The sequence below is a fragment of the Amblyomma americanum genome, chromosome 3 (genome assembly GCF_052857255.1).
Source record: "Amblyomma americanum isolate KBUSLIRL-KWMA chromosome 3, ASM5285725v1, whole genome shotgun sequence".
Classification (NCBI taxonomy): Eukaryota; Metazoa; Arthropoda; class Arachnida; order Ixodida; family Ixodidae; genus Amblyomma; species Amblyomma americanum.
In genome coordinates this window covers 182,313,680-182,338,365 of record NC_135499.1, presented here as the reverse complement: position 1 = coordinate 182,338,365, position 24,686 = coordinate 182,313,680, and the positions used below count along the sequence as shown (strand labels likewise).

The window sequence follows — 24,686 nt, the reverse complement described above, 5'->3', positions numbered from 1 at the left end:
TCAAGCTGGAAAGCTAGTCATAATTAGCAATGCTCGTCAATTACAGGACCCGAATAGGTTTCTTCGGAAGCGAGAAGAGGCACCTGACTGAATACGACGCTTAGGCTGCACGCTCGAGACTTCGTTGCGACGGACACCTCTTCTATTCTTCACTCGTCCGTGCGAAAACGTCTAACGTGCGGAAGAACGGTGGCTAAACAACTGCTTCACGCATGGCTTCCGTTCGTCCCAATCAAACTTGGGCCGAGACAAGACTACGTGCTTTCACCCTCGACAAAGCACGCACCACGGCGGCTCTCAAAACCAACCAACGGTTCTGGGTCTCCGACCCCGCAGATGCTGAGATAGGATAAGCGCCACAAAACGTGTGTACCTCCTGCACAGCAGTGTGGGGCGGGGAGGAGCGGTTTAGGGAGCGGGAGGGTCTTGCAAAGAAAGGCACCGTGCCTCCCGTTGAGCGAGGCGCCGTGCCGCGAAAGGACTCCCCCCTCCCCTAACCTCTCTACCTTAGCTTCGTGCTCTTTCATATTCGTCGCGCCACTGACGCCCGAGCGGGGTCCCACCACTGCGGCTCGCAGTCTATTCGTGGCCGCAGCATCGCAGCAGGGAGGAAGGAACGGGTCCGCACCTTGACGAATGCTCGAAACGCGGCCGGAGTTGGGAGGCGCGGCTTGCCGCCCAAGTCCTTCCGCGGCCGGGACGGCGTCGATCGCTATCAGGAAGGCGAGCGCCCGCTCCGCCGGGAAAGAAAAAAATGCGGCCCAAAAAGGACACGAAGGCGTGGCGGCTAGAGCGGCTTCTTCGTCCGTCCGGCCAGTCAGATAAGGCAGCGATGCCAATCTACGCAGGATTTCCTTTCTGGCGTCTCCGGTCACATCTCGAGCTCCCATCGATGTGCCCGCCCCGCTGCCAAGAATTGAGAAAGGCTTCAGCAGCCAGCGACGACGATATCTCAGAGCCTGCTTGCGGGCACAGAGCTGCCTCGAAAATGAACGCACACATACAAAAAAATGCCGACGAACTTTCCGGCCACAAAACCAGCTCAAAAGAAGGGTGGCGCAGGGCGACAAGCAACAACAGAGTAGAAGACAACGAATCTGAAGGAAGTTTTGAGGCGTCGAGACGACGTGTTTTTATCATCAATCTCCAGCCCGTTGTTTTTTTTTTTTAATTTTTATTTCCGCGGGGGAAGATCGCTAGTGCCGTTTGTTAAGCGCGAGCTCCGGCACAGAATCAGGGTCTTCTCTAAGCCTATCGAACGTGGAATAACCAAAATGGAAGACTATATATATATATATATATATATATATATATATATATATATATATATATATATATATATATATATATATATATATATATATATATATAACGAAGCGAGGCTGGAATTGACGACAGCAGCGCAGCAGTACTGCTGCGGCACGCCTCTATTCGTCCGCGGTGGCAGCGGCGATCGCCAGTGCTCGGCTAAGAGGAGGAGTTCTCGCCTGGTCCGCTTCTGGCCGATCCATTACACGGCCCACTTGATGGATGATTGCGGGCGCCCGCACTGGGGAAATGGGTCACAACAGGCGCGCCGCAACAACCCTTTCGCATCGAAATGTGTCATCGGGGAAACATCGAAGCGCCCTTAACAAGCCATACGAATGGGCACAACTCCAAAAATGCCTCTCCTCGTGTAACATTTGCGCACCGAAGGCAATAACTGGGCGCTGGGTGTGTGTATAGAGTCTGCGGAATACGAATGGCAGGAGAACTGATAACGTTCACGAAATGCGATGTCCTCTTCTTCCTTAACCGAGGCAAAACGCGCGTTCATTACTGACTGCATACTCTTGTAGCTGATTCATAGAGAGGCAAGGGATTGCTAATACTAACAACCACGGAGTCGCAAGTACGCAACTAGAACAGACCCTCCTCGCGACAGCGTGGCCGAAAAACATTGCTCTTGCGGTCGATGGTCCACGGAGACCAAGGCTGCCTCGTTCGGTAGATAAGCGAAGCAGATTTGGAATTAAGCCTCCGTGCATCGAGCAGACATGCATGGCAGGAGAAGCTTCTTACGGTATATTCCTAAATACCTTATACGATTTAAATGTCTATAGGTCTCTTTACCGTATATACGAAATGCACCAACATACTTTTAAACCAGGGCAAGGATGAGATATAATTTTCTCGTGTCTAGTGAAGGAAAGTGATCTAGTAATTATCTTCATGAGATCCAAATTGGCACAAAGAAGAGACACAGCATTAGCGTCATGCTGCCTCCAGTGTGTGCTCCTTTGCTCTCCTTCGTTCCAGAGAAAAAAAAAGGGGGCCTCTTGCCTCACGGAGTCGAGAAAGCACTCGATACTGATGTCAGTTATCGACTTTCCAATGCGAGCATTTGTGCAACGATTCCTTAGGATATAGGAAAAGGGTCAGATGCATACCGTACATACGGGTCTGCCGTTATAATTAAGAGCGGCCAGTTGAGAACGGCCTGTAATGGTTTGTAAGGCACTGGGACCGCTCTTTGCCCGAACTGCTTGCTAAAAGCAACTGGACGGTATTTCGAAGCCTTAAGATCATTTTCAAGCAGAAGCAACATTACTAGCGAATAATCAAATCCTTGCATGGTTCAGAATGCCGTGAGGTGACGATACACGATTTCATCTTTATTCTGCAGTACAGACAGCCCAACAGAACACTAGAGTGCTTTAGCACAGCGTATACGCACTAATGTAGACGTATACCGGATCAGAAGCACGCCCGAGTACGTCATAAACGAATGCTTAAGCAATAATACGTCTCGTCTAAGCTAAAGTTCTCACTGTCTAATAGTTTGTCGGTCTGGTCGCTTTCTGTGACATACCTGGCCATTATCTTCATTTGCCTGTCGATTCTAGTAGCTTAGCTGTTCATAATACTATTGACAGTCTGCACGTTGTGGCGAAGTTCCACTGCTCCTGTGTGACATATTCTCCGAACAGTTCAAAGCTGACTGGCCCTGCTGCAGAAGCCGTTGCTGGGCGAATTTTCTGAGAGATTACACGAGCGAGGAATGCCGCTGTTTTCGAACGGGTATACGAAGGCGTGCAACTCGTGACCGCGACGTGTTGGCAGTGGCACCCCGAGCCCCGCGCGAGCCGCCCTATAATCGCCGGAGGCCGCTTTTGATGTTCCGCCAAGGGTACCAATCATGCTAATTAAGAGAAACCCTTCGAGCTAATTGCAAAATTGGCGTCCCGTCTTTAGTTCGCCTTGAACGAGACGTGGCTGTGGTATGCGCCTCTTTATGTCTTCGTTTCTTTTGAATACCGTGCATAATGCTCGAAGCGAGGAACGGCTCCAGTGTTCGCTGGCGCGTGCCGCATTGGAGCGCTTTCGTTTCGGGGCACCGAATCATGGCGGGGTGTATAAATGAACAGCCGCTTTTCTGGGTTACCGGGAAGTCCCGTAAGATTAGCCTGACGAATGCATAAATGCTGTAATTGGCAGCCGCAGTTCACAGCGATGAACTACCAGTGTACATGGAACAAAAAAAAAAAGGAGCAAGCAGAAAAGCGTCGCAGGACCTCTGCGCATGTGACGACCTTTTATGACGACGTCATCTTTAACAGGGAGCTCATCTAGAGTGATGCTGCAATTCTGTAAGCGTTTGAATGTTTCCTGGTTGGCCCACGGCGTAATATCGCTACATATATGTATTCTGTTGCAAGGCTCTTATAGCATCCGCTTTAACAACGTGCACCACGAGCTTGCAAAGTGTTTACTTCTCTCATTAGGTTTATCACTTTTCGTTTTTTCTCCTTCTTTCCATGGAAGTAATTGCTAAAATGTCAGCTAAGGAAAGTACTTAGTAGAAAGAATTAAATGCCTTGATTTTAAGTGTGTAAAAACAAAAAAGGCCCTGCATTCGTCTTGGTAAATATTGCACCGAAATGTTGACAAGGCCGGCCTTTCTTTGGCTTCCAGGAGGCCCTGAGGCGGTGGAGAATTACTGCTTTCTTTTTTTTTTTTTGCTGCGGTAAATAAGCCTAAAGCAGCCGACCTCGTTTAAGCGAAGCCGTGCAATGAAAAAAGGCGACTGTCTTCAAAGACAACGTCAGTGCGAGAGCTTCCCCACAAAGGTCCAGAAAGTCGCCCGTTCTTGGCTGCTACGATCAGGCGAGACCTCGAAGGGAGTTGAGTTTCTGTCAAAGTGACGACATTGGTGCCGGCTGCGGGTGGGAAGGTGGCTTCGGGCCTACACTCCAAACAGAAAGGAGTAAAAAGGGACTGCGCCAGAGGACAGCCTACTCCCTTTTTTTACTCCTATATAGGCGTATTCGTTGGAGAGTGTAGGACGCCACGCAATTTTCGGTCCCCGACACATTAGACGTTTTTAGCGCACCGGAGACGTACTACCGGAGACGCATACCGGTTTACCGGATCCCTCCTGCGCACGCACAGTGGCTCCCCCGCACCCCAACAACGCCACTGCGCATGCGCGGGAGGGATCCGGTAAACCGGTACACGTCTTCGGTGCGCTAAAGACGTCTATTATTTTTCTCAAAGCAGCTAAAAGCTAAAAATGGGTCAAAAAGTTTTTGTTAACTACAGCCCTGACCAGTGTTTTTCGTGTTGCCCTGACAACTGTGCTTCGTCTGCGCACGTGACACGTGCGCATCCGACCGACGTGCGCATGCGGGCGTCTGCGTGCGCCCCACACAGCCCAGCGGATTTGAAATGGCCAGAATTCGTTGCGTCACCACGCCGAGCGTAATCGCGCTTTAATATTCTAAAAACTGGCATGGCCGTCACAAACGACCAGCTACAAATCTCGAGTTGCAACCAGGCCTCTAACTGTAATAATTAAAAAGCGAACTGTTTCCATTAGTTAGCCAGGTTATTAGTTAGGAAGGCCCCCCTGTTAACTTATGTCCGCCACCACTGGCATTGCTACAGCGCAGAAGTGATTTGCACACCTCAAAAAGTCTATCATTAAAAAAAAAATTAGCAGCGGACTTCACTCAAACAGCCGGTAGATATCCGAGACGGAAGCTTGTCGCTTTGTACTTTCTGTCCAAGTCGGGCCTATAGACCGCCCTTCCACGTACTACAATTACCAGGAATTCCGGAGTAGTGCTTCTTGTTCCCTTGGCTGCCACCACATTGCGCATAGCTTTGAGCATTCAAAAATAACTCGCTGACATCATCCGTGACGTAAGAAACAAAGAGAATGACCGAGTGGCTGCATTATAGAACGCTAGGCTTAGCGGCGTTGGTGGGATGCTCACACGAATTCCTGGTAATGAGGTGAGCTTGAATCACAGCGTCAAGTCGGACTCTTCCGTGGAAATATGTATTTACATGAAGTATGCCGCCTGCTGAGTGCGTCATTCGGCAGGAGTTACGAGCCACACAGGGGCACATTTCTGCTCGATGCAACCGCACGGTATATACACTAACGTGCAAGCACAAAAACTTTCGAGTGTGATTCTGGTTTCCTGAGGAGCTGCACTATAGCGGAACGTTATTAACTATACACGCTGCCGCGTAAGGCTGCGCCAACAGAATCGGTTTTCATATCACGGGTGATATAATGCACGCGCTCAAAGGTGTCCTTTTGCTGAAAAGGGGAGCCACCACAACACGCCGCGATGAAAAGACACAGGGAAAGAGGCCACAGTGGTTAAAAACAAGGAGGCGCATAAAATAAGCGACCACAGTCTCTGATAAAGCCATAAAAAGGGGCGAAACGCTAAAGACTCTCGCAGAGTTTACGGCCCGCAGTTTATAGTGGCGCGAGCAGCAGTCAGTTAGCGCTTCCTCCGCGTTCAACACGAACAAACGCTCACGTATCGCATAAAGTCTAGGACACGGAGGTGCTACATTTCTTTTCCCCGCACAGACGGAGTGAGACACTTCGCTTTCAGGGTGCTGGCAACGGCAAGAAGAAAGCCGAGTGCGCGGGAAACGAGGAATAATAATAATAATAATAATAAAAGACGCAGCCCGTATTGCACGCAGCCCTCACTCGACGAAATTTAAGCTTCTCGAATTCCCGCCTCCTGTCTGTGATGAGGCTGGCGCCCGTTGCGCACTGTGTGTACAGCTGCGAGTAGCCGGCGCCTTCGCTGGCACCCCGCATAAAACGTGTCAGAAACGTATTTACTCCCCACCGACTTCAACATGCAGACAGAAGAAACGCTCCCAGCTGCTGAAATGACACGTTTCGCCGGGGCGCGAAGCACACGGCCTAGACGCTTTAACACCGGCGTTCGTCGGTTCCTGTATCTGATTATTTCGCCCTTTCTTGCCTAGACGATTAAGCAAGCGTTCAGTCAAGGTCGTCTGTGCAGTTCTCATAGAGAAAATGAGCTTCGCTGAAGTTGCCATCGACCGCAGCATCCAGTGGACGCCTGGCATTGTGGGTTGCCTTGGATGAAACAAGGTCGTTTCGCCATCCATTCTGTGTAGCGGTCTTTCTTAGTAGCGAATGGACGGACAGTGATTGCATCGGAGTCCTTTAACTCCTCATCACTCGACGTTGTCCAGGAGGGCCACTTGAAGTGTACGTTTCAGCTCTGACTTGCTGCCGCGCAGGTTTTCCCGGGAACTGCCCTATAGCCTGCAGGCATGTCCAGCCAAATACACTTCAGTCTTGATCGTCTTGTGTTCTACAGTAGTCACTTCCTAAGTTCCATTTCCACGTCTCCGATTTTTGAGTCTTTCCGATTTCAGTTCTAACCACCTGCTGTCTCCTGCCGCAGTGGCTTCTTCCAAGCTGTGTTCCACTTCAGCAGGCCAACGCGCTTATGAATTTTTGTGGCCACTGTGTTTTTTAATGCCCTAGCATTAGAACCCCCATTTGCGCAAAAAGTGTCCCGCGTTTTTATTCCGCGCGCTTTATTTTTGTATTCCGCCACATGACATAGCCTATACCCTTGTCCCATCTGCCGAAACAACGGTTTCATGCCTCAGAGCGGACAATTGAGCATGAAACGTTCATTGTGGAATACTTCAAGTGCTAGCAAAAACGACACAAAAGGGGACACAGCGCTATTACCCTTTCTGCGTTGTTGTTTGCTATAGCGCTCGAAGTATTCCACAATGAACGTTTAATGCCTACCTTAAATTTATTCACTTCAATCTCCGTTCACGCAATACTTCACTGTTGAAGCCTTTGAAAGCATACGAACGGAAAATGAATAAACAACGTGCGCGACACCGTAGCGTATTTTCACGCCCGTGTCCCGTGCATTCGCGCTCTTCAATCCCTGCACTTTTACGGAACTTTAGCTGAGGTCTTCGCCCTTCGGCTATGATGAGTAACAAACCGCTTATTACTCTGCATATCTCTGGAGTTCATGAGCTTTTCCCTGTCTCGATACAAGCGGACATGAAAAGCCTTTTTTGGCGAGAGAGCAGAAGCCGCACCTGCGCAATTAGGAATCCTCCTCGCCACCACTAGCACTCATAAAAAAAAAGAATAAACTGTGGAAGGTCGCAAATTATGTCGCAGATGCGCACGAGAGTTACCAGGAAAGGCATATTTATAAAGGTTTTATAAAAGTAAGCATGTAAACGAAGCGCGCCGGGAAGCGGCAGTGCGCGTCTCCTGACTATATTTTATAGACTCTCCGGGGCTCATCATGCATCCATCGGACTGCTTTTTATAGAACACTTCTCCCAAACTCATGCGCGCGTCACCTTGCAAACGGCAAAACGAAACTTTGCTCTTGTTCCCCACGCCCGAAGAGTCGCGACAGCTGCGCTAATTTTTGTGATGCTCGAAACGAAGACCGTGCCGTCAGCACTATTGCTCAGTGCGTGTCACGAATGATCGATGATGGCTCTGACAGCTTCGGGAGAAGGGGCCACAGGAGTGGACAGGAACACTTTTTTTTATATATGGGGAAACTTCTAGCTAATGTGAACTGATCACTGCGTCATGGAGGTGTTTCTTATAGTGCGACCCGCGTAGCAACACAGAGCCTGCGCTGGTCCGGCTGGCAGTTCCGAGAAATAAGAAGGGGCACAGTCTCTGAATTTTCACCACACAAAGGTGTACAAAACAAAAAAGGTATAAAAAAACAGTGATTTAGCTGCTTCTTTGCGCGCTATTAGGAAGTCACGGTGATATTGTAACTTCCGATTCTTTCCTCTACATTTTTTCATCTTCACTCCAGCAGCGGTTTTCTTTTTTTTTTCGCTACAGAGGCCATTGCGAGTACCTACTTGCTCCCTTCTACTATCAACCGCTCCTCAGTTGTAGCAAATCCGGTGCTAGCTAACGTCCTTGTGACCCGCCCTTTTCACATGGCCAGTCTACGCATGCGCGGCTCACCTCATCTGCCCTCTCCCGAGCTCCAAGGCTTGAAAACAAATCGACAGTTTCCCTGCAGGTGGTCGAGACTATTCTGCAGAGCGCCACTATGGCACCTCTTTCTTTCATTCGTTCTTTCTTTCTTCTTTCCCTCCCGGCGCGGCTGAGGTGTCCGCCCAGAAGTGTGACAGTTACTGTGCTCTTTCCTGAGAAGCAAAATTTTCTTCCGCTCCGTATGCACTTCATGCTGGTGGCATGCAGGTGTAAGCTACATATGGCAGCAACTGCGAAGCACGCACCTGCCGCTCGCCGATCGCTCCCGCGTAGCCTGCCTGCGTTTGTTTTCGGCCAGTTTCCTAGGTAACAGGAGAACTCTCGCGCACTTCACCGAGAGCGCCACATTTTGTGAGAAAGGCGGATTGCCTGTCTACTAGTTTTAATGTGCCACGAATCCCGGCAATATAATTTTATTTTTGAAGTAACAATTAGGAGGTTTCTGGGGCTTAACGTCCCAAAGCAAATCAGGCTATGAGTGACGCCGTAGTGAAAGACTCCGGAAATTTCGACCACCTGGGATTATTTAACGTGCGCTGACAAAAAAAAGTAAACGGACCTCTAGAATTTCGCCTGCATCGAAATTCGACCGCCGCAGCCGGGATCGAACCCGCGTCTTTCGGGTCAGCAGCCGAGCGTCATAACCACTGAGACACCGTAGCGGCTCAATTAGGAAACTTGCCACTTGCCAGTTTCTTGATGCAACAGAAAAGCATATAACCACACATTACAGCGTTCAGCAATGTCCCGAGATAAATGAAAGGAATGCGATGGCATCACCGTTCCATAAACGGGAGTCGACGATGGGAGTAATTGCGCACTATAGTCGCCTCACACACCCCACGTCGAGGAACTGAAAGGATTAGATATTCCCCTGTCTAACTATTTTTGTCTTTACGCTTGAGTGCAAAATGCCTAGTTCGTTACCGGAGTTTTGGCATAGCAGAGACGTACAAGCGCAGACGTATACCGAATTACCGATGTGCGGTTTCAAACCATTGGCCCCTCAAATAAGCTTCAAACAAGAAATAACCCTCAAACTATGCATACGTGTAGCGTACTGTCACGAAGCTTGGCCATGTTCTTGGATCTAGGCGCTCCAGTAGATTATACTTTACAGCGCAGCTGTTAAACTCCCGTTCCCTCGCTATAGCGGTGTTGGCGTTACCTGTAAGAGGATGAAGAGAAAGATCAAAGGAGGAGAGTGAAAGCACTCCGCGGAAGCCGGAGGAGGTCACAGCAGGCGAAAAGAGGTTGGTGGGGAGAAATGGGCCCCTCCGAACGCACTCGTAGATCACGTGACTACTCGATGCGCCTGATTGGTTGAACTACGTGCGCCCGAATTAGCTGCACTGATGAAAGAAGGAGAGGTGAGAATAGATGAATATAGGTTCCCAGTGTGCAACGGAAGCCAGGATGACGCAACATCTGCTGCGCTGGTCAAACGCGTTAGTGAGGCCTGCTACCATGCCAGGTAGCATGCGCGTCGCGCCGTGTGGTAGATACTTGTTTCTCCATGTGCCTCGCCATTATAAACAGTCGAATCAAATAGAAGTTTTCACCGTAACGGAGTCGGCCCGCACCCGCTTCGTTAGCGCCCTTGCTTGTCCTTGGAGCCCCGAGAGACTTTTACCAATTACCGCGCCAAGGAGAATGCTCTTAAGATCCACCTCCCCACCTTCTTCTCCAAGAGCAACGAAAAATATTCTACACTGGACTCGCCACGAGCATCGGAACACAAGTGAGGCCGCTGTTGTACGTGCCAAGGAAGCACGCGTTCTTTAGCTCTCAGCCCACGCTTGCCGCTCCGCAGTTTTATCTGGCACCCTGCCCCCCCCCCCCCCTTTAACGACCACGCGTCTTTACTTTGCGCACGCGAAGGAGAATCCGTCTGTGGCACTGGTCGGTTACTGCGGTCGGAGAACAGGCACGAGGCACGTATGAAGTATAAAGGCAAATAGAAAAAAAAAACCAGCAGCAGTTGAAGGGGCATTCACGCTATCGATTCTTTTAGCACAGCGCGTACCGCTGCCGCTTACCGTGCCCCGCCATTGCGCATGCGCTGTTTGGTCCCGACGCGGCAGGCGCACGCGCTGTTGATCGACTAGAACGTGGCGCCATCTGGCGCCCACAGGGTGATCTGCGCATGCGCAGTGGCTAAAGTATCTAATATAAGACAAGTTTCAACGTTAGTGTATGTGTAAGATGGCTGTAGAAGAATGTGACAAGAGAACGGGTTCTGTTGACTGATGGGTCACACTACAACCGGTCACTTGACGCATCAATGCGACAGTATGTGACCGTGCCATGTGATGACGTCATTTCGTGCGGACGTCAACCACGGGATTTCAAAGGGTCTGGCTGTGAAGGCTGGTTCGCATACAAGCGACTGAGCGGCGCGTCGCGGAGAACAATTTCTAGCTTGTTGGAACCTCGTTGCTCTGGCCGCTCGAGCCGCCGCGTAATAGACTCGAAACAGGTTTTTGCGCCACGGCGGCAGGAATCGCTAGCGTTTTCGTTCGCATGTGAAACAGGCTCAACAGCTGACGCCTTAAAAAAGATAAATACATCTGCTAAAGGTTACGGGGCTTGCGTAGCAATATTCTTGGAAGAAATGACGGCCGTGACGAGAATTCACGCGAAATAAAATTAAAGCGGCGATGCTCAGTGCTCAGCCGTCGAAACGCCACGCATCAAGGAATAGTTTATAAACAGTGCGGCGTCTCAGAGCGGGGAGCGAGTCAAACTGCCAACTACTCGTGATTAGAACGCGAAGAAAAACGAGCGAACAGGCCGCCCGGTCTCGAGAGTCTGACAAGTTTGCTCGCCAGAGCGCGCTTTGATTCACGCTCGGTGGCGAGCCGCCTCCGTGAAATGTTTATTGTCCGTGGCATGACTTGTTCGCCCAGCAAAGGGAAAGCAGCATCGACTGCTGAAACGCGCGAAGGGATTAACGACCTCGTACTACTTCTTACCCCCGCCCCCCTCTTTCCTTCGACTACAGAGAGAGAGAGTACTGAAAAGCGCGCAAACGAGAACACTGAAAACCTGACGCGTCGCGGCTGCTTGGGAGGGGGGGAGCTTGTAAAAACAAACAAGAAAAACTTCGTTTTTAGTTTGCCTTCCCACTGCGGTCGGCTCTTCTACAATAGGAGTAATTCCTCAAAGGAATGAACTGTACGAACGGGTTGCAACGTGTGAGTGGCTGTCAGCGTTCGTTAGCGATTGAAGAAGGGCGCCTGGAAAGAGCTTTGGAGGCGCGGATATTTATGCCAACGGAGAATTAAGCGTTTTCCACGTGACGCAGGCAGGCAGGCAGGGCGAGAGAGAAACACGAGATTTATTCGAGGGAAAAGGAAGAAGCTTGTCAATAAGCAGCTGCGGCTTAAACAGTCGAGTATACAGCCAAATGAATTCAGAGACACGTTGAGTATCAAGCCCTCGAGAAATGCATGTCTTTTCTTTCAGTGATTCATTTCTCTCGGTAAACATAGGGCAATGCGTAAGCGTCACGCCACGCTCCCGAGGCGAGGCTGTGATCACACGCAGGCTTGAACCAAGAGTTTTAGACTGACTGTCGAGCAGCCATTAGACAGAACGGCTAACATCTGTTCTCCACAAGAAGGGCGAAAATTATCTGTTAATATCCGCCACAGAAAGAGAAAGCCTTTGGTATAACTCTCACACTGATAAAGCAGAGAAAGTATTCTCTGAACTACACTGTCCAGCAGCAGTGGTCCGAAAACCCCAATGACGTCACAGTGGTCTTACATAATGTCAGCAGTAGGTCATCATATAGTAATGGGTGATAGAGGCAATACAGCAAAGACATTAGACGAGCCAGTAGTAATTTGTGATAGTGGTAGTTTTGGAATGATAAAGGACGTTACTAAATAATGATGAGGGTCATTAATGGCAATGATAAAGGTCTTTAGATCAAATGCCTTTATGGTAAAAGGTTTTTATGGTAATGGCCGTTAACCTAAAGGCCTCTGGGTCACAGGATGCTTTCTCATTCGCAGCACATAAGGACCTTAAGTGCCCACCGTAAGTTTTCTGAGGTATGAAGATTTTTCCGCATTGTAGTGTCAGTCAAAGCAGAAATCTGGGCTAGTTGGTTATGATTCATAATAATGTAAGACTAGCGCTTAAGAAGTGGACATAGAAAAGAATCAGACAGGACGAGTGCTAATCAGTGTCAGTGATGGTGATAATCGGAAACCAAGTGAATTGCGCTACCCAGTACCAATAGTATAACATATACATGTTACATCTGCAAGCCAGATTGTAATCAGAGAGTTATAGCTGGTCGTAGCGATGGCCATATCAGTTTTCGAAAAGGCGGTTATACTATATGAACTGTGCAACAACTAATTCTGGCCATCGCGGAGCGTCAAGCCGAAGCCATGCGGCCAGACAACGCACGAAGCCACACCTACGAGGATACGAGTGCACATTAACTTGTCACATGGAGAAGGTTCACGCAGCAACCCATGCCGTCGCTCGCTGCTGCAGCCCTCCAACGTGGGTTGCGCAGAGAAGGCCATACCACATCACATGTACGCTGCCGAATGAAGTTGCGTGCGCTCCCCGGCCGTAAGGTTTAAAACTGATACTGCTGTTGCTATCGGCCAGCTGCAAACCTCCGATTACAATCTTGCACCTAACTGAAACGTCTATAGACTTTCTGGATGTTCTTACTAGTTAGACATATTCATCCAGTTTCCTAAATGGCGTCCCGGAGCGGTGGTACAGTGGTTAGGCCGTACGCCTACTGAGCCGGAGGACCCGAGTTCTATCTCGGCGGCAGCGGCCGTGTTTCGATAAAAGTGGAACGCGAAAGGCGCCAGTGTGCGATGTCAGTGCAGGTTAAAGAACCCCAGATGGTCTAAATTAATCAGCCGATGACCCCACAAAAAAAAAAAGGATGCCTTGCTGGGAAAGTACCTGCGGAATATTCTCATGCCTGGCTCGGTGCAAATGACTTTCCCTTTGACTGGTTCCCCGAGAAGAACGCCTGAAGCAGCGACCGACGATGGACAGACAACAAGGGAATAAAGGAACGGCGCCTTCGAGTAATTAGCCGTATCCCTCAGGAGCCGGCCCGACCGGAGAGAGCTCGCCGAAGTTGAGGCCCGCGGCGCCAGAAAGATCACACGTGTTTTCGATGGACACGTTGCCGCTTGCAGTACTGTTGCTACACCGTAGGAAATAGCAGCGGACTTGCGTTTTCTCCTCGTCCACACCCACGGGTCGACTCTGCAACGAGTGACTCTGCTTACTACGTGCTGTGCAACTTCCCATCTTGGAGAAATGTGCCTGGCGTTGGATTGGCCACCGCCTGATGAAGGGGCGGAACCTTAGGGGATTTAAGGAATGTGCTGAGTGAGAAAGGACGCTCTGGGCCCTGGCGACAAGGCTCATCCAGTCGCTCATGGCTATGAACTTTTAAATTTTGACTGTTTTCTTTTTCTTCGTGTGTAAATAAGTTTCGTCAAATCTGCGATTAAAACCGCTTGTTTTCGTTTTTCTCAGCCCGAAGACTCAGACACGCTACCAAATGGGGCCCGGGTTCGAGTTAGCCTGTGCGCCACGACACTCTGCCACAACGAGAGCCGTATTTATGCTTCACAAAACCAACTTTTAAATGTATTACTGAAATTTTCGCTGAAACACCCGGCCAAGCCGGCATTGGGAAATGGTGTACCATAATGGCTTATTATAGGCCAAGACGGCATTTAGTATTTTAGTACAGGATATACGCATTTATACGTCCATGTATACTTTTCCACAAGAGCCTGCCTAATGGTTACATTACCACAGCGCAAATACAAACACGGACGAGCAAGGAAACACCACAAAGAGCTGACTTCAACAAAACTTTATTGCTCCGCGCAGCGTATACATCTTTTTCCTTTCGTTGCTGCGCAGGCGCGCGGTACGGTATATGTATGCGCTGCGCGCAGCAATAAAGTTTTGTTGAAGTCAGCGCTTGGTGCATGGCGTTTCCTTACTCGTGCGTGTTTGTCTTTGCGCTGTGTTATTGTAAGCATGGTTTACCAACACGCGCCCAGCAAGTCATGTTAAGCTGTCTAATGGGAGTCACTACCTTGAGCGCTGGTACGACTGTTATATACTGTACCTTTTTTTATGACTGTTTACAACTTAAACGAAGGCGTGCACACTCTGAGGATTCGGGAAAGCGAGAACGATCGTGCGGCGAGATATTTATTTATTTATTTATTTATTTATTTATTTATTTATTTATTTATTCAAGCACCATCAGGGCCCGAAGGCATTAAAGAGGGGAGTGGGAAGTACATACATTGGGTCAGATACAGTGCAGCAGAAAAACAAAATAGACGAAATGAAAACGCGGCGAAAAATGAACAAAACATAACACAAAATAAGGCAAGAGAAAGCAAAGGGGAAAAAATTACAATTCCCCCCAAAAAGAGAACATTTCCGGCAGACGGCAATAAGAGAACGAAAACGAACACAAAATAAAACTGACTAAAATCTACAAATAAAGATTACATAGGGCAGTCTTAAAAGAACTTGGGTTAGAAATATCGACAATGTGCCTGGGAAGGTGGTTCCAACTGTGAGAAGTGTTGGGGACAAAAGAAGAAAAAGCGAGTTTAGTATGGCATGACGGAACACCTACTTTGCAAAGATGATCAATGCTGTGAATCAAGTGTGAAGCGTCACCAGCGCGGTTTTGTCTTTTTTTGTCCATGAAATACATGTACGCAGACCTGCGGATGCTTTCGGGCCGCGTCACTAGCGCGTGCTACCTCGGTGCAACTGCCCGCATGTTTGCGGGCTGTCCCGTCCCAGCGGCGTGCAGCCTCCTAAAGGCGTTTGGAGGACCCCGCGTCCAAACCGACATGGAGAAAGGTTGCACGGAGTGCGAGGTTCGGGTTTCATGCCGGAGGTGATCACGTGATCGCGGGCGAGAGCGCACTACACCCGAATACGACGAAGGCAGCGCTAGGAACGTGCAGGGGTTGGGCGCGTGATCGCGGAACGCGTTACGCCACTGCCTCCAGTGGCGGAAAGTGTCCCATAAACCGCCCGCGCTGCAAAAAATAAAAAATAAAAAATAAAAATTCCGAAAATCGACCCGATCACATTGAACAGCCGAAATCACGATTCAGAGGAGGAGGGAAAAGTATCTGAACAACACTCGCCCGAAGAGCCGCTCTCCCCAACGCCGCTATAGCTCAGTGGTAGAGCACTGGTCTCGTAAACTAGGGGCCGTGAGTTCAAACCTCACTGGCGGCAGCAGTTTTTTTTTTTAGGTTTGGTCTTCGGAAGGTTTTTAGTCGGATTGTTTTCCTGTACCTTTACTTCCATTTCCCACCGGTGCGATTGCAGTCAGTGTGTTCCCATCCGAAAACATTTCGCTGTTCCATGGGCGGGATCGAACATCTTCTCGTGTGCAGAAACTGTCAACGAACCGAAGGACGCCTTTCTAGTTCTCGATTAAGCCCAGAAAACTACCCCATTTCGTACCCCTCCAAGATTCGAAAAGAAGTATTATTTTCCTTCTCGTTTCTGGTTTTAACTTTCGCTCCGGGCTAAAGTGAAACACAAATGGGAGCTGCTTTTAGTAGGAGCTGCGCATATGACATTCTGGCAAGCGGGAACAGTTGTTCGGCGATTATACTTCCTTAGTTCTGAACTTGGGAAACGTGACGTAATGTTTCCACCGCTAAGGAGCGGAATTAAGCTACCGTGTACATCTTTACGAGATCATTACAGGACAGCTTTACGAGATTAAAGCAGTGGTGACCTCATATGGCCACCACATTATTTCCGAAGTGTACGTATAGAGTTAGACCTCGTTATAACGAAGTTGAAGGGGCTTGGCGATTACTTCGTTATACCCGTAGCTTCGTTATAGCCAAGGGGATTCCAAGGGGAATAGTCATTCGTTCGTTATATCCATTATTTCGTTATAAACAGTTTCGTTATAACGATGTTCGACTGGAGCTAACAAGTCTAATGCCTGTTTCACATGCAAGCGAACCGCTCGCGAATCCCGCCGCCGCGGCGCATACACCCTCTCTCAAGCGGCGGAAGAAGCTCCAGCGGCTGGAGCGGCGAGGTGGCGACGCGGCAGCACCCCATCTCCACCAATGACGGCCCGGCGTTGCCACGTGACCAGTAGAGACCTCGTGCAAGAAAGCATGCGCTAAGACCAGTGTTTGTGTTCGTATGCTTTTGTTTAAAAAAGAAATTAGATAAAGTGGTGTTGAATGCTTAAAATGCAAGATGTATATTTCTTTAAATAAACAATGACAATAAATAACAAAACAATGCTTATAATTACGCTCTTTGTGTTTGCAGGCCACCAAAACCGGTTGCAAGCGCATATCTTTTGCCAGCAACATTGTTTTTTTTTTTTTTTGCAGTGGTAGGAAACGCGCAGCGGCGACGCATGTGAAACGAAAGCTAGCGGAACGCTTCGCAGCGCCGCGCCGCTGTTCGCTCAATTCGCCGAATCGCTCGCATGTGAACCGCCTTTTACGCGTAGAAGGGAACAATGAGCGCATTAAGCACCCTCTGTTTCAGTAGTTTTTTTTTAGTAAATGCCCCACAGTGTAGATATCGATATTAGTTATTGCACGATGTTTTTACAATGTTTCCTTCACAGCAAATAGCGTTTGGACGTTTCACGTTTAGTATTCCTCCAGTGGTGGCCTAGTGGTTTGAGCATCCGCTTATGTGGGAGGTGCGGGGTTCGATCCCCAGTGCCGCCGGGTACCCACCGGCGACACAATGGGTACAAGCTTTCGCCTGGTCTGGTGCTCGGCTTCTTTAAGGTGAAATGCTTGGGAAACGGGTCTTTGACCCCACCTTGAGAAGACTAAAAAAGGGCCACAAGTTGGGCTTCTACCGCACGAGGCGGATTTAGGGCTGCTTGACGGCGGAACTTATCTCTGATCTGCCAAGGCAACGTCCACCTCGTCGTACATTTCGCAGGTCCGCTGCTGAATACCGCGGCTTTAAAATGAGCGATCCATTTCCCTCTTTTACCTTTCTTGCTTGCTCGTCATTTCGCGATGACAACCTGTCCCTTGCCAGCTTGTTGGGACTGTACGTGTTGACGTCATCAAAGCTGCCGTGCAAGCTTTCATCTTACGCCACGCAACCATTGTCCTGACGAGAAACAGGAGACCAGTGTATAACAAAGAGACAGGCTTTGCAGATTCGAGAGGCGTTTACACTCTAGCGGTTGGATTTCGAAACTTGAGTAGCAGAAAGTTGAGACATGCTTGGGATCGGGCAAGTTGGAACATTATTTTTACGAGAGCTGTGCTGCTTGGATTGACACGCACACAATGAGCGAATACAATCAAGAACGGTTAGGAGCAATCTACCTTAACTGTATTTGTCTGTCTTCGCTGTGTCAATTCAAGCTGTGTGAGTCCAATCAGCGCAGTTGCTTAAGCCCAGTAAATATGGACAAATGTTTGTAGTACGCACTGCTGCCCCCACATGCAGCGTGGCGCTCAACATTCAAAACCACCGAGGGAATTTCGAATGTTCGGTACATCCCATTCATTAATTATGAGCGCCGGAAATAGGTATACTGTGAGCGCAGGAAATATTTAACAGGTCAGATTTTGGAGCGAGGAGGAAGAGCCGGCTATGATAATCACCATGCTCGCGAAGAATCTCACGGGACTCTAACAATTTTCTTGAAATTACAAGTTATTTTAAAATTTCCCGTTGAGTTAGGCGGCGTTCGCGAGTGGCGGCCAACAGACGACGCTCTAGTTGCTAAATTGTCCATAAAATCATGACATGTTTGAAAACAAAAACTGTAGTCAGATACAACTCAAGAATGCAGCTCCAAACACCCCTCAAAGAAGGCTTTCCAGCCAATGGCGTCGGCCGATTGTTACGACGTCGCGGCTAATCCCATTTCACGGAGGCACTCGCCAATCACCTTCGATACCACACAAGCGACGTCACGAGAACCGGTCGACGCCACTGGCTGGACCTTTTGAGGGCATTCGCCGCTGCGTTCTTGAGTTGTATCTCCCTATAGTTGTAGTACAGCGCCCTCGCGCATGCTCAGATCTCGATGCCCGGTCTGCGTACCCGCTCTCTCCCGAAACCACTGCCGGGCTCTCTAGGGATGCACACCCCTAGTGTTTGATTGCGTGCGCGTGTGTGGAAATACCTTGTTCACGCGACCTTGTATAAATGGTCATAGATCTCAAATGACAGATTTGAATTAATTTCTGGCCGTGAAGTTCTCACTTATTTTTACTCGGCACGGAAGTTAAAGTTTGCTTGCGTAAATTATTATTATTACAAACTTTCCATTCTGCAACGAACGCCTTGAACAGCACGCCACCTACTCCGCTACAGGTCCTGACTCTTTCTTTATCCGGTAGCTTGCCGTACGAAATGAACTGAAGCGCATGCTACAGGGTCCATTCAGTGCAATTACTAACTACGATATCAGGTAGATGTCTCAAACAAAGCCAGAGCTGCTACTGACGGCTGCACTTACTGGACTAAGTTAGTCTTCGTTTCAATTTGGGAGGAAACGAAGCAAATATACGGCTGGCACGCGATTTCAATTTTGGTTCACAAACAGACGGAGCGTTGTGCACGAGGCGGCGTATAAATACGTTTTCCAAAATCTGAGTCTGGGTTGTTTTACTTCGGTGCAGGATTGGCGTCAAACCGTTTTGAAACGCCGACAGCTACACAGCGCCGAAAACCACCGGTGTACAGGAGTGGGACTCGGTTATAACAAAATCCCGGACACATGGAATAACGCATGCACAGTGCCAGAAACCCAGAACTGTGCGAGACTTAGCAACCTAAAATATTTGTGATATACGATGCTGAACTGCACGTTGAATACGTCGCACTCTGGACGTGCACGTCCGTTTCCCCAAGAGCGACCTCCTCTCCTTCGTCCTGGAGCCGCGCTGAACGATTGGAAACAGCGTGTGCAGAGCGCGCGCCTGTTTGAGCAAGGATGTAAATCTACTTACACATCACGACCTTCATCAACGGCGACCTGGTCTCCTGCCGCTTTAGAGCTCAAGCCATGTGACCATGACGACCTCAGTAGCACAAAAAATGAGCGAGACTTGACTGCTGAGAAACCGAGAGTACTGAGTGCTGACGCATCCAGAAACTATGAACGAAAGTGCTTTTTTTTTTTCATTTTATTCTCAGGGTCAAGCGATTTGTGGCATATGTTCTTCTCGAAATAATTCATTAATGTATTTGGTGTGGCCTTCCATTTGGAGTTTCGAAACGAAGCAGTTGAGAGCAATTTTATGTTTCCTAAATTGCGGCATCAAACCGTTCACTTGTGCAAGCTCGTTTAGTTTAAGCTCAAGGGGACGACAAACCCCCTCCGGTAGCAAACCACGAACTACCAACAAGCCTGGAGATCCATCTCAGCTAAAAAAAGTTCCTATATCCTGATTCAGCTCTATGAAACTACCGGTTATGCTGAACCAATCTGGCCCCGTCCTGAAGTTGGTCATAAAAGGGTTCCACTGTATAACCGGGCTAGCTGAGCAGAACGGTACCAGTTAAAGCGTATTTGAGAAGCCTATTCAGCTAGCGTCGTCATTGATGTGTTGCCGTTCAGCGCGCAACTACTGCAGGCCCCTGGCAAACACTTCACATAATTGAAGTCCATAGTGCCGACCGCGGTTGTGTTACCGGAGTCTCAATCCTCCGGATTCAATGATGCGCTCATGCTCCTGTCATTACTCTGAACTGCATAAGTGTCTGCAACTGTCTGAACCGCATAAAAAGTTTAGCGACTGGAGTTTTCAGCGCTTCTCACGAGTTACTTGACGTTCTGCTTTTCTGAATTTTATTTTTCGTCTTGAGTGTAAAGCACGTAGGATAAAATGATTTGTTCCTTCAGCAGCAACCTGAAAACCGAGGTCACGGTATTTCGATAACAAAAAGGGCATACAGCAATGTGTACACAGTAAGTCACGCCCCAGACTACTCGGGTCGATTCACAGCGGTTATGCCGATATCAGCCGTCGTTACAATGACTTTGTTATGCAGGGCATGTGTGTAATGAATGAGCTGAGTGGCTCTTTAGGAGGCATACATGGCAAGGTACATCATAAATCTCGTGCGCAGCCAGTTTCACACTCAAGTTTGCGCGAACGCACGAGTTTACAACAGATGGAACTCGAGGTAAATCGAACTTCACCTAATTTCTCAGGATGGTTCTTACCAAAAAAAAAAAACCTTAAATTTATGAGCCTGGAGCCACAGCAACCACGTTTCCCCCAATTGATTACGCTGTGTTCAGGCTAAACGGTACGACTGAAAGAGACATGACGAATGACGTTGTGCTCAATAAATTGGTTCTTCTATATAAAAGGCAACTTGCATTATAGTTAGTGAATCACCGACAGCCTTAGCCAGGCAAGATTAAAAAAAAAAAGAAAGTTAAATAAACAATGCTCCTCCCACACAATTGGAAGCGAAGATACCCACGTTCCACGTGGCTTGGCTTGCAGAGATTAATGCGACGTCAAACCATCTGTACGAAGAAACAAGAAAGAAATACTAGCGTACTGACATTACAACCACGCTGAATCATATAACCGCACGCCCTTGCACCACTCATATACGAACGCCAAAACACAAAAAGATGAGTGCATGGGACTCGTAATTAACAGAGTAACTTTTCTAACTACTACTAACAGCTGCTAATTGCCTGCTACAGGCCTCATGTCAACAAATGTGCGTTCAACTAGACTGTTCTGCTTGTTACAGAAATCGGCTTCATTCCTGCGACACGGACGCGACCACAGAACGAAGCGTTGATAATGTCGAGCAGCTACGCAGATGAGTCATCTTGTATTCGGCTTTGCACCAATCAAAGTTCTCGAGAAATCGATCATTCGAACGCGAGACAAAAAAAAAAAAAATACCAGATCGTCGTGTTTGAATTCGAATTTCACGTAATCGAAATCGAAGCGAAGAGAAAGAAGCCGTGTTGAGCACGCTCGTCGCACGGGTTCAGTCGCCGGTCACGAAACCGTGACGCCCCTCTCATTCAAACGGCTTCGGCGGACGCGCAAGTTTTCCCTCTCATCTGAACTCACCTCTCACAGCGGAAGGCCACTGGATCAGACAGAGCATCAGCAGCAGCACGTGCGACGACAAGCCGGTCCGCACAACGAAGGAGCCCTCGGTGCCAAGGCCAAGCATGTCCGCCGGCGCTCGCGCCAGCGGCCGCGATTCCTGGCGCGTCGTCGCCGTGGTGAGCGCCGCCGTCAGCCGCCGGCGCGCACACCGCCAGCGCCGGCGCTCGCCCGACGCCGCGACGCCGATGTGCCGCGCCTCGCTGTCGGCGCGCGCTCTCCCCGCCCCGACAACAAGCGGCGCGGCGGCGGCTTCTCCACCAGCGCCGCCGCCGCCGCTGTCCGGCGCCGGAGCAGCGCAGCTGCCCCCCTCCTCGCTTCCTTCCGAGCTTGCTTGGCTTACTTCCGCGCGCGCGCCGGTTCGCTGGCCTCCTCGGCGCTGCTTCTTGCAAGTATCCGCGTCGCCGCACTGGACGCCAGTCGAAAATTCGCTTGATGTATGGTGGTCGGGCCCCGCTCGGCTGTAGCGCCTTTGCGCTTTTTCTCCTGCTCTGCTCTGCGTGCTCGTCTGCTCCCGATCCCCTTCCTTTTTCCCTCGGACAGTGGGGAGCCGCCGGCTGGGATGAAAAACCGGTCCAGTTTCGCGCCGACAAGGAGCGCTATGAAAAGGGCGATGACAGATTGTTATTTTTCCGCACTGACACGGGACCAATTTCGGTGCGGGAACGACGGCAACAAACACAAGGGCAATGACAAAACGGTATCCTCGCTGTTGTCCCCGAGTGCGACTGCGCCGCTCTCGTTTGTCGGTCTCCCCTCCTTTCAAGGGCCGGCGAACTGCGCTCGTCAGCTGGCAGGAAGCAGCAGAAACCGCGGCCACTAGCGGGCTGCGCGCGAAGTGACTGCGCTGCACCGTGAAGGTATTGCAGGGAGCCGGTGCAGGGCCGAGCATCTGGCACAGCTGTCAGTCAGTCGACGGTGCACGAACGACATCGTCGCCTAGGCACTGTCATCGGCAAAAGCAGGCCCGAAGCGGCGGCGTTGAAGCGCGACGGGCAGGCATGCAAATGTCTCTTCGGGCGTCGTCGCCTGACGACTCAGTGACGACGAGGACGGGTCGAAGCTCCAAAGCGGGCCGGGCGCGACACCACGACGCCTGGGCTCTCGGCGGCGGCGGCCGGCGTCCCGTCTGGGAATGGATGCAGGAGCCGAGGAGGTTTCTGCCGCGTCGAGGAGAGTGTGCGTGCGTGCGCGAGTAGCGCTCCGGCCTCGTTGCTGCTCCCCTCTCGTTGGGCTTTCTGGGAACACAAAAACACGCGCCGTTTTTGGCCCCGCTGGATCGGCTCCCCTGGAGAGCGGAGGGGCGGCACGACGACGCGCTTTGAAGGGTGCGCGGGGGGAGCAGTGGGCCACCGGAGCGGATGTACTCGGATGAGCGAAATCGCGGCTGCTTTTCTGCTCTTGATGGGAACCGTCCTAGAAGATGCATGCGAGCAGGGCTGGATGCTGAAGAGGTAAACTGAATCCCTGTTACACACTAAACCTAAGTGGAGGAAAAAGCGCAAAAGGCAAGGACGTGACACGACAACACAGGCGCTAACTGAAAAGCTAATTGGAAGCCAATTGAAATGCTCCACAGGAGAAGAAAAAAGATTGAAGTAATAAATCTGATAAAGTTGCGACATCGGAAAATGTGGGAAAACCTGCGGCATTAAAAATCTTTCTCACTTGCTGCATTAACTTCTTAGCCTGAAAAAAAAAAAGAGAAAACATTCCAGTTTCGCACCAGAACCGTTGGACACCCGCTCTGTCTGGCGCTGGCCTGCACCGATCCTGGATGCGAAGACGGACGGATGGACGGGTCTCTTCCCTTGCGTGCTTTACCCTCCTCTTCCAGCGTTGTTGCGTCCGCTCCCCCATGATGGAAGAAAAAGAAAGGGGAAAAGAGGGAGGAGACGTCTCCAAGAAGAACCGCCACCACCACCTCGCGCTTGCCCTGAAGCTTATCGCGTTCTTCAGACTCCTTTTTCCTCTCCAAACGATTCGGCTTCCTAGTGCATGTTTGTGCGTGTGACTACTGTTGGATGCCCACAAAGTGAAGAGGAGGTGGGGAGGGGGGGAGGGGTCAGCGAGCAGGGACTAGGTGACCGAAGAGAGGGCAGAACCAGGAAAGGGCGATTATATGAGCGCTCGCGCGGTTTCGGCCGCTTTCGGCAAGTGATCGAAGTGGACCAAAGGCAAGAGGGAAACAGGACGGCGGGGCGAAAACTTTCTCCCGATAACGACGACAAGCAAAAAGCGGCCAAACTGACGGTGGCCAGCAGGGGTGGGGGTGTTACGAGTTGGAAGGGGGGGGGGGGGGGGGGGTGACCAGGCGCCAGTCGTCCCCTCTACCCGAGTGGCTTCTCCGTTTTGTGACGCGGCTGGCGCGTCCCGTGCCTTTGCGCTGCGATACTTGCTTACTCTTCTAGCGTGGACATCCTCCTCGCATTCGCCCTCCGTCTTTGCTTTTTTCCAGTTTTTCTTTCACACGCGCCGCTTTCTCCTTTTATTCCCCGTCGTCTGAATGCCGCGTAGCGGGAGGCGTTTTGTCGTTAGTCTTTTCGCTCGAACTCTCCCTGGATGCACGCTCGACGGGGGCACAACTACTTCTCGGAAGCGGTTTTTGTTTTACTTTTTTGTTTCGTTTAGACGGTCCTCCTCCTTCCTGTTCGACCGCTTGTTAGGAGCCGTGCCACCACCACTGTTTCGCTAACGCGCGCAAACATGCTTGTCATAGCAAATAAAGAGATCTCGATCGCGCTTGTCGTTCACCCCTGAACGTTTTCTGTCGTCTCGGCTTGACTTGTTGGTGTTCCCACTCGAATGCTGCCTGGTTGGGCAAGTTTCTTGTCATTGAAGGGGTGATTTAATATGTCCAGTTCACGTGCGCTCTTTTACTTTTTTTTTTGCATTTGCAAAGCAGGAGTGCTAGAAAATGACGTAGTGTGAAGGCGCCGTGCCCGCTAACTGCGCGGATGTGCGTGTGATACGTCACGTTCCACAATGAAAGAGTACTGTCGCTTGATGCTGGAAAGCAGCGTTGAACCGCTGCGCTTCCAAGTTGCAGCTGCTCAGTCGAAACATGGTGTTCAGTCTGTGCCTTTGTCTACCTTATCAACATCACAAATGCTGCCATAAGACGAGCCAAGTCCACTTCAGGTCAAAGGCCTGTTGCAATGATCTCCGATTAG

The 24,686-nt window shown here is 50.1% G+C and overlaps 1 protein-coding gene and 1 non-coding gene across 2 annotated transcripts in view; one reads left to right on the top strand and one right to left on the bottom strand.

Moving 5' to 3' along the window:
* The window catches only part of LOC144125583 (uncharacterized), a 34,355-nt gene extending 11,808 nt beyond the window's left edge, over nt 1–22,547 (bottom strand). Inside the window, exon 1 of the mRNA XM_077659075.1 lies at nt 21,475–22,547. Coding sequence (XP_077515201.1) covers nt 21,475–22,405 — 931 coding nt within the window. The 5' untranslated portion in view covers nt 22,406–22,547. The remainder of the gene's footprint in view (nt 1–21,474) is intronic.
* TRNAT-CGU (transfer RNA threonine (anticodon CGU)) lies at nt 15,563–15,634 on the top strand. Its single transcript has one exon. It is a non-coding gene; the product is annotated as a tRNA-Thr (tRNA).
* Nucleotides 22,548–24,686: the final 2,139 nt, after the last annotated feature.